Below are 14,893 nucleotides of genomic sequence, written 5' to 3'. Positions count from 1 at the left end.
ATGCCTGTCACAGCTGGAGGGGATGAAGTGACTGGGGACCAGGGGTGAACTGGGGACCTGCTGAGAATTCGGGCATCTGTCCTGAGCAGGGACTGGAGCCGGGGCAGTCAGCGTGAATGTGGTGATGACACCGGTGGCCCTGCCTCTTGCCTTTCTGGCACGTGCTTTTGTGAATGGCTGCAGGGTCAGCTGTGCTGAGGGTGTCAGTGCTTGGTAGCAAAGGGTCAGCGAGCTCTTTGCAGTAAGCCCTGGAGCCGGGGCCTCCAGCATCCAGGCAAGGCGCTTGTCATCAGTTCCCGCCCCACGTGGCTGCTACAGGCAGTGCTAATGGAGGCACAGCCTTTGGCCCTTTAACTTTGAGTCCCATCTCAATCGCAGAAGCTAATGCAATTGGATCGTGCAGAGTTAATTACCAGCGGGAGCTTGATACCCAGTGCCCGCTTCAGAGAAGCCAAGAGGGCAGTAAAGCAAAAAGGGTTCGGGGCACCAGGCCGCTGGTCTCAGCGGACCACTGTCTCCCCGGCCTGGCTCGCTGCCTACGGCTGTGAGCTCCCTGCTGCTGACCCCCAAGGCCACCCATCCGTCCCTGGTTTGTGCTCTGTGTTTCCGGGCCACAGTCCGGCCTGGGACACCTGTTGGGGCAGAGAGGAAAACGGCGCAGGGCTCAGAGAGGGGAGTGGGAATCTGTTCCCTGGGTAGCGGTGCTGGTTGATCAGTGGTGTTGCAGAGGCACGTGGAGCTTGCTTTTAGAGGGGTCATTTCCGAGTCCCAAAGTGCTCTCCCTCCCTGTCCCCTACGGGCCTCCCCAGGTACACCGTCCTTGGCACCTCCACCTGCCTGTCGTCTCCTCACCCTTGAGGAAGCACAATCTGAAAACCATCTGCTACTTCCTCTGAGGCTTCTTTCAGATCTGACACTTGGTGACTAGAATATCATGCAATCACAGGCAGGATGGGAGTGAATCCCCCATGCTGATGCGGTGCCCAGGCGTGGGACGGGGTGTGTGTGTGTGTGTGTGTGTGTGTGTGTCTCTGTGTGTGTGTCTGTGTGTGTGTGTGCATCTTGGACATCCTTCCTCCAGGCGGCTAGAGCTCCTGATGTGAGCTCTGTCACCAGCAGTGACATTGACTCATCTGCCTACCAAGAGGCTGTGGGGGTGGGGATGGTGCTTGCTGGACCCACCAGCCCTGCTCAGTGCCGCCGTGACCAGGAGCCCTTTGTGAGGCGGGCAAGGGCTGCGCAGCCTCCTCCGCCCTGCGTCTTTGTCTCCTCACTGGCTGATTTTTCAGGGACGATGAGTAAGCTTGAATGTTTCTCATCACAGTGAGTAATACTGTTACTGGCTTCTTTAAAATGTTAACTTTTAAACTTTTCTTTAAAAGAGGCTCTGTGGGGGCCTGGGAGGCAGCTAATTTCATGCCCCGAAGCGTGGGTGGGCTGGCTGGCTGCCCAGCGTGGGTGGGCTCTCATTGGTAGTAAAGGGAGGTTTGTCCTCAGCTGCTGGCCCCAGGCGGCCGGGGTCACCAGCTCGCAGGAGGAGCAGAGGTTGGCTGGGGGAGGGGGGAGGGATGCAGGTGGGGTTCAGCAGTCACTCTGGCCCAGTGTCCTTTGCCCTCTAAGCCTGTGTTGGGCAGACCGGCTCGGTGCCAGGTGCCGGCTGGGGCAGGGGTGGGCCCGGGGCTTCCTGGCCTGAGCTCAGAAGGCAGCCTGGGCCCAGCTGCGGCCAAACCCTGACGCTGGCGCTTCCTGTGCTTCTTTTTGAGGATCCACTCCAAGGAGCACTTCAAGCAGAAGTACGCCGTGGACGACGTCCAGTACACAGACGAGGTCAGTAGTGGCCGACTCCTCCCCTTGCAACAGCCTGGCTGGACGTCGCGGGACAGCACGGTCCAGCCACCAGCCCCCTCAGCAGTGCCCTTGTTTGGAGAGAGCAGGCGAGAAACATGCCTCTCAGACCTCCCTGGGAGGCCCCTGCTTCGCTGGGGCAGTGCCCGACCTGGTCGCTGGTGTCTTACACCTTGGATGTGGCCGCTGAGCTGCTCGGAGGAAGGGTGTCTCTGTGAAGGTCTGATCAGGCTTGGCTGGGCCTTCGCGCGTTGGGAGGCCCTTCCCACAGGCCCTCACCAGCTGTAGGTGCCGCTGTCAGAAGAGCCCCAGACAGCGAGAGGCCTGCGGGATGGGGTGGGCTTGGAGGACCCCTGGCTTTAATCCTCCTCCCAGCATGGTTGCCCAGTGGCATGTGGCCTGGGTGGGTATGTGACTATCTTCCTGGGGCTATCAATCTGTCCCCCAATCCAGGCAGTCAAAAGGGGCTGCCCCGGGCTTCCCTGGTGGCGCAGTGGTTGAGAGTCCGCCTGCCGATGCAGGGGACACGGGTTCGTGCCCCAGTCTGGGAAGATCCCACATGCCGTGGAGCGGCTGGGCCTGTGAGCCATGGCCACTGAGCCTGCGCGTCTGGAGCCTGTGCTCCGCACCAGGAGAGGCCACAACAGTGAGAGGCCCGCATACCGCAAAAAAAAAAAAAGGGGCTGCCCCTGACTTCCACTGCTGTTAGGGCCAGGCCGTGGCAAAGGTGAGAGCACAGCCATGTGCCCCCCTCGTCTCCTTGGGGGACCAAGTCCCCCCGATACTGCACCACTGCCAGGTGCACAGGAGGCCTCTGCTTGTCCCTGGGTGCTGTCATAAGCCCCATCCTCTGTGCAGATTGGTGCTGGGTAGAACAGCAACACCCCGAGGTGAGTGCCCGCCGCCCGAGGTGCAGCCCTGGCCTGGCAGGATCGGCTGCACGGAGCCCCTCCGCGCCACATTTCCCCAGACAGAGGTCGTCATACACTAAGAGCTGGGCTGGCATTGAGTGAAGAGGCAGGAGGAGTTACTGACTGGAGGAGGGAGAGGAGGTGGGAGATGGTAGAGCTGAAAGATCAGCAATAGGAGATGCAGGGCAAGCTGCGATTTCACTCACGCCTGATGTTGATGGAATGTACTTATGTATCTTTGAAAGTTTGCAACTTGAAGGTTCATATGTAGGGGACTTACTGTACCTTGTATTTTTGAAGTGCTAGAGAGAGAGGGATGCCCATCCTTAGTTGTGATTTTGTTCTGACCCTCTCCTCTGGTGGGTGTATCCCTCCTACCTTTGTAAACTGCATCTTAACATTATTGCTCTTTGGGACCTTGACCTTCTGGGTCTCCTCGGTGTGAAACCTGGAGGGGGCAGCCTGGGATGGGCCCTGAGGCCCAGCGCCTCGAGTCAGAGCGTCTCTCTGCCGCAGCCTCCCAGCCACAGTCTGGTGTTTTTGCTTTTATGACCGGGGTGGGCGGGGAGGGGGGCGGTGGCCGTGAACTCAGCTCCATTTACACAGTGATTTCTGGGGAGAAGGAGAGCCGGCCTCCAAATGAGGTAAAACAGAGGAGGTCTTGAGTGTCAGGCCAGGAAGGCCTGTCACGATAGTGTAGAATTAGAGCCCCGCAGACCAGCTCATCTGAGTCTGTATTTATGAAGCAGAATCTGAAGTGAAGGCTTCAGTGGCGGTGAGAGCACGGTACTTTCTGCGGGGCCACGCCGTCATCACCGTCATCGTTAATCGGCCCTGTTGTGATGATTACTGCTGTGCATCTTATTGGAAGCGAGGGCTCCTGTGGACCGTGGGACAGGCGCTCCACTCCAGGATGGCACCTGCAGGTTCCAGCAACCTCGGCAGCTCACACAGATCCCCTCCTCCCTCCGCCCTGTCCCATGGTGGACCACAGTCTCACCCCGTCGAGAGGAATCCAAGGCTCCGAGCAGTGAAGGGCCTCGTGCACGGCTGCGTGGCCATGGAGTACCAGGGTTGGGATTTGACCCCACCAACTTTGGACCCCGGCAGCTCGCCCTCCACCTCCGCCTTTGCCCTGTCAGAAGTGAGCGGATGCTGCAGGACACGCCTCCAGAGGGGACAAGGCTCCCAAGTGCCTTTGATTTTCTGTGGCTTGAAATGGAGCCCGACTCACCTGTACAGACACCTGGGCCTGTACTCACCTGTACAGACACCTGGGCTGGGAGGCACTCGAGGGTGCCTGGGGCTACTCCATCATGGAAAGCGACAGGAAGCCCTTTATGTTGGGGAAGGGTTCCCTGGACCAGTCCTGTGGTGCTCAGCTTGATCTAACAACCTTGGGCAGCCTTGGCCACAAATCCCAGACGAGAAGCAGCTGACACTTGTCTCCTGTGAAAGAGGGCAGGAAGCCCCCACCCCAGGCCACGGCCCGTCACTCGATACCACACGTACAGCACAGGTGTCTGATGTAGCGAACCTGGCTATCTAGTTTCCCGCCTCCTGTAGGTGATCCTGAGTTTATTGAGAAGGTAGAGTGAATGGTGGCTCCCCGAGAGGGGGGAGCTCAGGAGAACCTTGAGAGGGGCTACTAGGCACTGCCGTCAAGGTGCGGTGCGGTGGCTGGTATGCAGGGGGCGGGAGGTGGCCAGGCGGAGGGCACGTTTTGTGTTCTCCTTCATAGCGCCAGGCAGATGTTGCCAGGGCCACTGGCTCGCATGTAGGAGACGTTGGTGGCAGCACAGTGATGGATGCTGCCCGCCTCTGCCTCGGTGGGTAGAGGCGTCAGGGAGTGGTGGGGTCTGCGGCGGGCCCTCTGAATGCTGTGTGGGACTGCTCGCCCCAGGTTACTAGATGCACCAGTTGTTCACGAGTAGCTGCAAATCCATGTTGTTCGTGGTCTTTCCCAATATTTAAATTTTAGAAACAAATTGAAATTTTTATTTTTAGATTTTTATTTAGCTATTTATTTTGGCTGCACCACGTGGCTTGTGGGATCCTAGTTCCCTGACTAGGGATCGAACCCGGACCCTTGGCAGTGAGAGTGCGGAGTCCCAACCACTGGACTGCCAAGGAATTACCCCCAAATTGAACATTTTAAATGCATTGCCGGCCACCAGCGGTCAGCCCTGTTTCAGACTGCCGTGAAGAAGGTTCAGTTTTAAAAGCTTTGCTGTCTGCACGGTGAAGCCCAGCTCCCGGAGCAGTGCAGGCTCTCGTGACAGCACTGGTCAAGGATTGTCCAGCCCCTTTCTCTGGATCGTCACCCTTGAAGAGTGGCCAGCAGGCCTGGTGGGAGCTTTGGGCACGAGGGTGCGTGAGGCCTCCACGGGAAGCCTCTGACTGTCCCCAGGGGAGGATCCTGGTCCACAGGGCGCTGGAGAGTTCTGTGTGTGCCGTCCACTGCGACCTGCCGGAGAGGCCAGGCTACCTGGGAAACTGATGCTGCGGCATGAAGCAAGGCAAGGCGTTTAACAGCGCTGGTTCATGAGAGCTGGTGGGTCCCCAGTGACCACTGGTCCACGGAAACGAGGCCCCGTGTGGACAGAGCCACGTCGTCCTGTGTGCGGAGCTGTAGTTCCCACCTGTGACGCATAGCTGCCTCACGTCCGTCGCCTTAATTTCGGAGGCAGGGAATCAGGGTGTGCTGACGAGAGGGTAGCACTGATCGGTCTCCACGGGGAAGGGCAGGTGCAGCGGCCTGGCTGGGGGAGGTTTTGCAGCCGCAGAGGTAACCAGGGCCCACTCAAGTGTTCACGATCAATAAAAGATGCTGCCCTGCCAGGACCAGCAGACGCCCGGCCTGCTGCGTCAGGCCGCCTCCATCCGTGTGCACATCGGGTGGCATTGAGAGGGCTGCTTTCTCCTCCGTTATCCCCAAGCAGCACGTCCTGAGTCACAGCCGAGAGAAAAACCAGCAGCCCACACGTTTGTTATCCTGCTCCCCTCTCCCAAGGACAATAGCACATACAGTCCCCAAGTGCCTACTCGTGCTCTGGTTGTGCTGCCGCAATCGACGGACCGCTCTGTGCTGATGAATATAGACCCTTCAGTCGCCGTAACAGCACACCCAGGGCCAAGTGCGGCTCTGGTTCCTTCTAATGCGCCGCCCCCTCCTCGCAGAGGGCCTGGGGCGTGCTAGCGACTCACCGCGCCCTTGTGTGTGCAGCTCAGAGGCTGGGCTTCAGTCATTCTCAGAGCAGTTACTGAGCAAACGAGGAGGGTCCAGGGAGATGGAGCATTGGGCTTGTGGGTGGGAGGGTGAGTCATGTGGCCGTGAGCATCAAAACCTTGACAAAGTATGGGGCTTGTCACCCAGCAGTTTCACTGGGTCAATTTTTTTTTTTTTTAAGGAAGTCATTTATTTTTTTAAGGAAGTAAAGACTTTATATCAGGATGCCCATCGGGGCATACTTTGTAAAGTTAATCATTAGAAATAATGTAAGTGCCCAGTAGAGGAATGAATAAATAAACTATGCCAGATCTGTTAAGAGAATATGACGCAGCCACCACTGTGCTCTCTTTTAACTATGGGCAGATTAACCCATAAGCCTTTTCACTGGTGAAATCTGGACATTTGCAGTACCAGCTTCCTGGGTGGTTACGTGAGATGAGCCTGCAGTGAGTGGCGCAGGCTGTGTAATCAGGCGTTCCCTGGGCGTTTACCATCCCCCGCAGTAGTGACTGGTGAAAATGGCGTGTTTGAAGAATGACAGGAAATAAGCGAAGCATGTAACTTCATATGATCCAAATGTCATTACAGATCTCTGTTTTTATGTGCAGAGATAAAAAGTCTCAGGGGATGGTTTTGTAGGTGTATTTTATCTTTTTATAGTTTTCGGTATCTTCCAGGTTTTCTCTGGGAGCCTCTCAGTATTAAAAAGCATGTATACATATATGTCAGAACTTATCAAAACGTGCACTTCAAATAATGTGCAGCGTAGAGTATGTCGGTGATGACTCAGTAAAGCTGTTGAAACAACAAACAAATCCTCACTCTCGCCCTGTGTCAGGTGGGAGCGTGGGGAGGGGGCTCAGTACAGTAGGAGCTGCAGTGGCCAAGATGCAGAGCAGACTGAGGGGTAGGGCCAGGAGAGGAAGAAGGTGGTCCCACCGGGGTGGCCCGCCCCCTTGGGGTGAGGATGTCATGGCCGAGGCAGTGTGACCGGCCGGGGGGCAGTAGAGGAGGGAGTGGACCAACCCGCCGGGGGACCAGAGACCTCAGTCCTGAGCTCAAATTGAGGAAGCGGCTATGATGGGGAGAAGGCGTCCCAGGCAGAGGTGAGCCCAGGCAGAGGCATGGGGAGGTGAGCTTGCGTGGCAAGCTCGTTCGGGGGTCGGGTGGGAAGCAGCCAGCGTGCAGGGCCCTGAGTGGGCCGTGGAGGGATGGAAAGCGAGGATGTGGGGTTGGGGGTGGCAAGTCCATGTGGTCAGGGGGATGAAGGGGGCAGGGAGGAGGGTGTCTACCCTGGGCACCAGTGCCGAAGAGATTGCCTCAGTGGGTCTTTCATGAGGGACCAGGCAGATGAACAGAGGTGCTAGCCTTGGAGGGCGAGTGGGTCTGGCTCTTAGGAGCTGGGATCTGTGTGGGGCTCGGAGCCAGGGCAGCACGTGGGGAAGCCGGGTTTAGGTTTGAGTCCCTCTCTGTTACCTGATAGCTGTGTGGCTTTCAGAAGTCCCTTCTTCTCTGTAAACTTCTGCTTTAAGGATGAGCTGTCAGTATTTAATAACGCTGGTACGTCCTCGCCATCAGGCTTCCCGTGGTGGCACTAAAGTGGATTTTTCTTTCTGACCTTTCAGATTGCCAGCGTCCTGACATCACGGAGCCCCTCCGTCCTCCTCACTTTGGTAAGTGGCTGGTGTTCAGGGACCAGGCAGCTTTTGAGTACGGGGAGGGGCTTTAGGGAGCCGCTTGCCCCTGCAGAGGTCAGGGCCGTGGGGAGGATTGAAAACAAGGGTCATTGCTGATAAATAGTGACAGCTCAGTCTGAATTGCTAAACGTGTCCAGGACCACGTCCTCCATTCTCCAGTCGACCTGGGCTGTGTCCTGTCCCGAGGCCCCTGTGGACAAGACGCCACGCATACTCCGAGGGTTAAAACCTGACTGGAGGATGTATTTGTGTCAGGTTGAGCTCTTGGGGTTTGTGGACGTAGAATATCAATTTGCTTCCACACTGTCTCTCCTCCGTTGTTGATAGAGAACGTATCAAAACGTGCACTTCAAATAATGTGCAGCGTAGAGTGTGTCGGTGAACACACCCTTTGCATCTGCCCATGAGGGTGCTGGGCTGTGTGGCATCAGATTTTGGACTCGGGGCACTAAATGACGGAGGGCCTGCTGCAGCCTGGGGCAGGCAGGGGTGCACGGTGCACCCTCGTAGGGTGGGGCGGGGGTGCTGAGGCTGTGAAACGGCTCCGAGAAGAAGTCTGCTTTCCTATACTTCAACCTTGGGGGGCTTCAAATATGAAGAGTATGCAGCCCTTCTACCCTCCCAAAGTGACCCTTCTCTCCTTTGTTAATTGATTTTTACCGAAATAGTTTTTCTCAGTTATTTTTGTTAGCGCTACACGTGATCTCTTTTTTCCACCCTGCAGTTTTGATGGCTGAGAAGAAACGTTATGATTGTGGTCACGGAGGGTTCAGTGTGTTTTTTGCGGGGGATACAGTTAGACATCGACCTGTAGGTCTTGAGGAAGAATTAAAAGGCGATTTAAAAGGCCTGGCCTCTCTGGGGATGGCACGTTTTCCTCTGAATCTTTTGTTTTGTCTCCGCTGCTGTCTAAGTTCCAGCTGGAGTCTCCTTACAATTAGGGAAAGGAGAGGAATGTAACACAGTCTCAGTGTCACGGAGAAAGGCCCCTCCTGCCTGAGTCGGGTCACACCCGCGTCTCTGGAAGGGCCGGATTTGACAGTGCTTTTCAGGACACTGTCTGTGGGGAGCGTGTGTGCAGACACGTGCACAGGGAGACCAGCCAGCCTTGGGGCAGCGGGGGGATTTGTGGTTGGAGGTGGTCCCGGTCCGAGGTCTTCTCGCCCAGCCTCCACCTGTGCCCAGGCAGCCCGAGCTGGGGTCAGCAAGGTGCTTGGACGGAGGAGGCCTTGCTTTCTCTCCTTTTCAAGCTGCAGCAGAGAAAGGAGGGCTGCCCTTGTGCTGGGGCCCGGCCTGGAGTTACCTGAAAGGCGGGAAGGGATGGGTTGGCTGGGCTGAGGCGGGGGCTCCCCGTCGTCGCCCCGTGTTGCGGGTCTGCGCCCTCACGTTCCCTCTCTCTCTCCAGCGCGGCGTCAACACTGACAGCGGCAGCATCTGCAGGGAGGCCTCCTTCGAGGGCATCAGCAAGTGAGTCCTGGGGCCCTGGGAACCGTCTCCTTTCATCCTCCATCAGCTCACATCTTCACCAGCAGGCTGGCCCGGTCTACAGACTAGACACAGAACACACAAACAGGAGGATGCTAAAAAGGGGTTAGATTGGGTGATGCGAGGACATGCTTAGAAAAGTAATTGGCCTAAATTCACTCCAACCTTGACTTTAAGGATCGATGCCACTTCCCTGTCAAGCTCTACTGTGAAAGCACAGGCCCGCCACGTGCTTAGGGAAGCCTGGGCAACCATGCACACACGTGGGGCGGCTGTTTTCCTTCCAGGGACCTGCTCTGAGCTCCATGGTCTTCGTTTTCATCAGCCCCCTCCCCTCACTCCTAGCCGCTGACCTCCCCCAGCCTGGCTCGTAGCTTCCCCTTGTCCCCTGCTGCCCCAGTCCCAGGTGGCTGCCCCCTTACCTGCCCTCGCTCCCCAGCGTAGCCCCAGGCCGAGCCCCCCAGCTCTGTTCCCCCTTCTAGGCCTCCCCAGGCAGGAGGGCAGGTGTTGGGCACAGGGAGCCAGCACCTCTCCTGCCTTGCCACCCTCATGCCCTGGCCCCTGGAGAGTGCCGCCTGCCAGCCATGCCTGTGTCCCCGGGCTGGCTGCTGCCTGGCCCTGCGGGGAGCGGTCTGTAGGACCCGAGGCTGCAGCAGATGAGCCCTTGAGGGGAGGCACCTGCTCCTTGGGGCTGCTGAGTGTGGACAGCTCGCCTGGTCTCCTGTTTCTCCGGCCCCGGCCCCTCCCCCACCCCAGCCTGTACTCTGCATCACGGCATCCTCTGTCCTTTGCTGGACCGAGGAAGTGCCTTGTAATTATGTATGAGCCTGAGCCACGGGAATCTGCGTGTGTGATGTGTGATGTGATGAGGAGGGATTATGAGCTCATAAATACGTGTCACTTCCCCCAGTGATAAGAGCGGTGGGGCATCAGGTGTGCTTCTTTTCGTCGCACGCATCTCCGCATCCTCTTGGGAGCTCCCCAGAGCGGCCTCGCCTCCCACCCCAGCAGCGATTAGCCCAGCTTGTCGAGATGCTGGCCGTGGAGCCGCTGTCTTCCTCCAGGCCCTTGAGGGGAGTGGTACGGGGCACAGCTTCCTGCTGCCCGTCCTGATCCGAGCCTCCCCTCGTCCCCCAACACTGCCCGGTGCAGGGCGGCTCCTGTGCCCTGCTCACCTGCCTACACTCTGGTCCCGTGGGCTGGCCTCTTCAGTCTCGACTTGGGTCTCACTGCCTTGTGGGGAAGCCCTGAGCTAGAAGGAGGGAGCCCTGGTGGCTGCCACACCGACCGGTTCTGTGACCTTAGCAGAACTTGCCTCCGAGCCTCAGCTCTCCCGCGGGAAGCATGGTGCTGCTCGGGCTTGCTGTGGGATGAAATGCGATCCCGCTTGTCCGGAGCCTGGCGTGGAGTTGGTACTTAATAAACAGTTGCCCCTGAGCAAGCCCCCATCACGCCCCAGTGCCCCTCTGAGCGTCAGTTTCCCCAGCTGTGTAGTGGGCCAGCAGACTTCAGGATGTCCGATGACAAGACTCCTGGATGTCAGTGAGCTGTGGGGTCTTTCTTGCCCCACCTCCCAGCCGAGGTCTCTGCTGCAGAGAACGCCTTCTCAAGCACCCGGGGCCCAGGTTTTCTGGGGGAGCGGTGGGGGACTCCAGGAGCATCATCACTCTCTGTGAGCAGTGGAAGTTGAGGCCTTGTCCCCACTCCCCCGGGAGGAGTGCCACTGTGAACTGACCTCTCCCTCCACTGAGCAGACCCCAGCCTCTGTGCCCTGCTGCTCCCTGAGTCCCCGTGGCCCCTGCCAAGAGCCCAGAGGAGCCTGTGCTTGGCCAACACCCCACCCCACGTTGGGAGTGTTTCTGGAGAGCCTTAACTTTGCACACTCTGCCAGGCTGGCCCTCTCCAACCCATGGTCCCCCCAGACGGGGGCTGGCTGTGAGCTGCTCCCCAGGCCCCTCACCGCTGGGCTGAGCGCCTGCTCCCATGCTGGGGGGGATTCGTTTCCACACCCATGTGGCAGGCTGAGTTTTCTGACTTGGCTGAAGTATCGCAGGTGAGAGCCCTCCCTGCCTTGGGGTCCCCCGGCCCCCCTGTGGTACTGCCTCCCCTCCTGTCCCCTCACACCTTGCTCTGGGCCTTACCTCCCACTGTAGCACCCTTTGTGTAGCTCTGCCCTTAGGGGTTGCTCCATTTGGGTACCACCCCCCCATCAGCACCCTGCGGCGCACTGTGGCCACTGACCTCGGGCCCCCTGCCAGCGCCTTCCCTGCAGAAAGTCGTGTCTGTATTCCTGGGGTCTGGGTGCAGCTCAGCCCCCTGTCTCCCAGCCACCCCAGCTCTGCCACCTTTCGGACCCTGCGCCAGGCTGGAGAGGCCCTTGTCCTCCAGAGCCGCTGCGGCTCGGTGACCGCATTCACCTGCCAGCTGTGAGCACCTCCCGCTGTTTGCAGGGATAATAATAGCCTGTTTCCTATGCAAGATGAATCTTGCTGTCGTCCTACTTTCTAATACTCACTCAGCTGCTTCTATCCTCGGTCACTTCTCACTGCCCTACTGAGGCGCCTTATTCCTGGAATTTTTGCTTTTGACCCTTTTGAACTTCTCTGCAACACCTCCCATCTTGGATCCTTCACTGACCTGGTCTGGCAGAAGTTCAGGTTTTGGCCTCTCGGTTTGTCCTGATGGGCCGCCCCAGGCCACCTTTATCCCTTCGCCTGGGGGCAGGAGGGAGCTTGTGATGGAACAGTGGCCTCACCTGTCCACCCAGCTGTGACCTCTCCAGACGTGGCTCCTCAGGGTCGGCTGCCTTGGGCCTGTCACCTCGGTGGGACTGTGGCTTTGGTTCTGGGAGCCCTCAGACCTCCCTTGGCCTTCCCATATCAGGGCCAGGCCGCCTGCTGCCCACGGCAGGGGGTGTGCCAGGTGTCACAGTGGTGGGGTCGCAGGGGACTGGGAGCAGGGAGGCAGAGGCGGCGTGGGGCGGTAGACATGCACCGGGATCTCCCCACGGCCAGGGGCCCCTGGGCTCACCAAGGGGTGTGGCCTTGTCCTCCCTGGGGAGCCAGGGTGTGATTATGCTGGGGTGAAGGGAGCAGGTGGGGACAGTCTGTAGGCCTCGTGCTGAGTTTGACTCCAGCCCCGGCCACAGCTCCCTGTACGGCGGGATTGGCGCCCGGACAGCTCCCAGGGAAGGGGTGGAAGGAGCAGGCCCTGTAGTGGGCTCCGGCCAGAGGACAGGGTCAGGTGCTCGTCGCCAGGTGCTGGTGAGGGCGGGGCCGGGGCTGGTCTGTGGAGAGGGTAGCTGCACAGGAAAGACGCCTTCTTCCTGGGGGCGGCACATACCACAGCTGCCTGGAGCAGCTGGGTCCTGCGGCCTGGGAGCAGAGGCAGACATGATTTGTCTTCGTTAGCATCAGAGGAGAGGTAGACTTGAGAGCAGGTTTTCCTCAGACAGACAGACGGACAGACCCTGGTTATGAAGGGAAAGAGATTATCTGTGGGGGGCCAGGTGGCCTATGGGCCGCCTTCTTGGCCTGAGGCAGTTCCGTCCAAGGCAGGCAGACTGCCCAGGAGCCCTGGGTGGGGGCAGCGAGTAGAGAGCGCTCTGTTTCACGCCGTTGTCTGACGGAGAAATATGGTCGCTGTTTTACATTAGCTGGTTATTCAGGATAAGCACATTTCTTATCTTGTGGCATTTACTTAAATTGCCTTGCATATTTGACGATGATTGGTTACAAATTAATTCCATTTAAATAAGCAGTTAAGTATGAAATTGCTGAATTTGGGGGTTATTAATGCAGGAATATTAATGTTCAGGGATGTGAATTTTCAAACCCAAGAAGTAGAGGGACATTAATAAAACTCGACAGTTACAATAAAATGCCAGTCTGTGGTGTGGGGACCAGTGGCTTTCTGGTTACTGTTAACTTATGTATCAAGTTAACAGTCTGGATTGAGGTTCTGATTATGGCTCATGGAATCTCCGAGTCTCCTGAGGAGACGAGAACCCGCCCCAGCCCCCAGTGAGGGTGGAGTGGGGGCCTTCTGGGACCTGTTCTCCATCTTCCAGTTAGAAACTGCAGGGAGGAGCCCGGGGGCTGGAGCAGGGCTGGCTGGGCTCTCACTACTCACTGTCTATCACCCAGCCCACAGCTAGAGCCCACCAGGGAGGTACCCTCAGCTTCCAGGACATTCCCCACCTTCATGGGCTCTGGTGGGCTTTGTTGTTGTTTTTACACAATTATTACATGCTCGGTATAGAAAGCTCTAACTAGCACAGAGGCGAAAGCAAGGAGTGTTCAAATTTCATTACCTGAGTTAAACCACTGACATTGCCGTGAATGTCTTTTGGACTCTTATGTGTGTGTCTGAGGGTGTTTCTTTGTCTGAATGTGCATTTGTGTGAGTCTGTGTGTTTCTGTTTGTGTGTATATTTGGGTGTTAGTCCATGTTTATGCCTTTGTGTGTGTGTGTGCATGTATTTGCCTGTGTCCATGAATATATATCTGTGTGTGTCTGCCTGCGCCTCTTTTCTAAGTGTATGCCTGTCTCTGTGTGTGTCTGTGTGTTTGCATCTTTGTCTTTGTGCCTGGTCACCTTGCTGTTTATGTGTGTGTGTGCATGTGTGTATATGTACATATGTTTTGTAACGTGAGATTTTACTGGCGTGTTTGGCTTTTGAGGAGATAGCCCATCGCTTTTCCTAGCGTCAAAGTGATATTTGGCAGAATGGGAGACGGTCTATATTGCCGTCTTTATTTATGTCATCTCCTGCTCTGTTCTTCACTCTGAGCCAGGTTGGCTCTCTGTGATCTCTTTGATATTTCACAAGTAGGGCTTGATTCTACAACACTTTGGTAGACTTTGAATTTAGTAGTCTTATTTTTATAGTTAGGGATCCCGAAAGCTTTGAAGATCTGGAATCCTTTCAGCCTGCTAATACCTCCTTCCCTCTCCTCGTCCTTGTCCCTCCTTCAGCCAGAAGTGGGGGTACCAGCTGCACAACGACAGCATTAGATAGGTGTTTTCAAACACCCCTCAGTGAGGCCATGGAGGATTCCTGGTGGGTCACAATCCTGTATGCCCTGTGTGATATCCTGGCTTGAGATAGAGCAGGGCTCAGAATCCTGAGGATTGAAGGCTTCCCAAGGCTTCTCTGCTGAGGCCCATACATTGTGCTGGACCACATTGCGCTTACCTAGCTGTCTCACTGATAGCTTGAGCTCTGAGTCACGCGTGACAGAAGTGTCAGGGATGTGCCCCAACCTGATCCTTTTGTCTCCTGGGCTCCCTTTTCAGTTATGTTCATCTTATCAAAGAACTTTTGGCTTTGTAGATTTGTCTCTATTGTATGTTTGCTTTTTATTTCATTGATCTTTTGCTTTAAAAATGTTCTAATCTCTTTAGGTTTTATTTGTTCTTTCTCTAGTTCATTGAGAAAGAAGAAAGATATTTCTGGGATGGAAGTTTATTTTTATTTATTTATTTATTTGGCTGCGTTGGGTCTTCGTTGTTGCACGTGGGCTTTCTCTACTTGCGCCAAGCGGGGGCCCACTCTTCCTTGTGGTGCGTGGGCTTCTCATTGCAGTGACTTCTCTTGTTGTGGAGCACGGGCTCTAGGTGCGTGGGCTTCAGTAGTTGCAGCATGCAGGCTCAGTAGTTGCGTCATGCAGGCTTCGGTAGTTGCGGCACGTGGGCCCAGTAGCTCTGTGGCATGTGGGCTC

General features: G+C 56.8%; 1 protein-coding gene across 2 annotated transcripts in view; it reads left to right on the top strand.

The window, feature by feature from the left end:
- PEPD (peptidase D) overlaps positions 1 to 14,893 on the top strand; it is a 114,424-nt gene that overhangs the window by 16,597 nt on the left and 82,934 nt on the right. For both annotated transcript variants that reach the window (XM_027079349.1, XM_027079350.1), the window contains exons 4-6: positions 1,764 to 1,827; positions 7,614 to 7,661; positions 9,091 to 9,152. In XM_027079349.1, the coding sequence (XP_026935150.1) occupies positions 1,764 to 1,827; positions 7,614 to 7,661; positions 9,091 to 9,152 (174 nt within the window). The remainder of the gene's footprint in view (positions 1 to 1,763; positions 1,828 to 7,613; positions 7,662 to 9,090; positions 9,153 to 14,893) is intronic.

Source organism: Aethalodelphis obliquidens, unplaced genomic scaffold (genome assembly GCF_003676395.1).
Source record: "Aethalodelphis obliquidens isolate GAN/ISIS:26980383/991018 unplaced genomic scaffold, ASM367639v1 scaffold43, whole genome shotgun sequence".
Lineage (NCBI taxonomy): Eukaryota > Metazoa > Chordata > Mammalia > Artiodactyla > Delphinidae > Aethalodelphis > Aethalodelphis obliquidens.
Note: the sequence above shows the minus strand (reverse complement) of the source record. Positions and strands in the feature narration are given on the sequence as shown.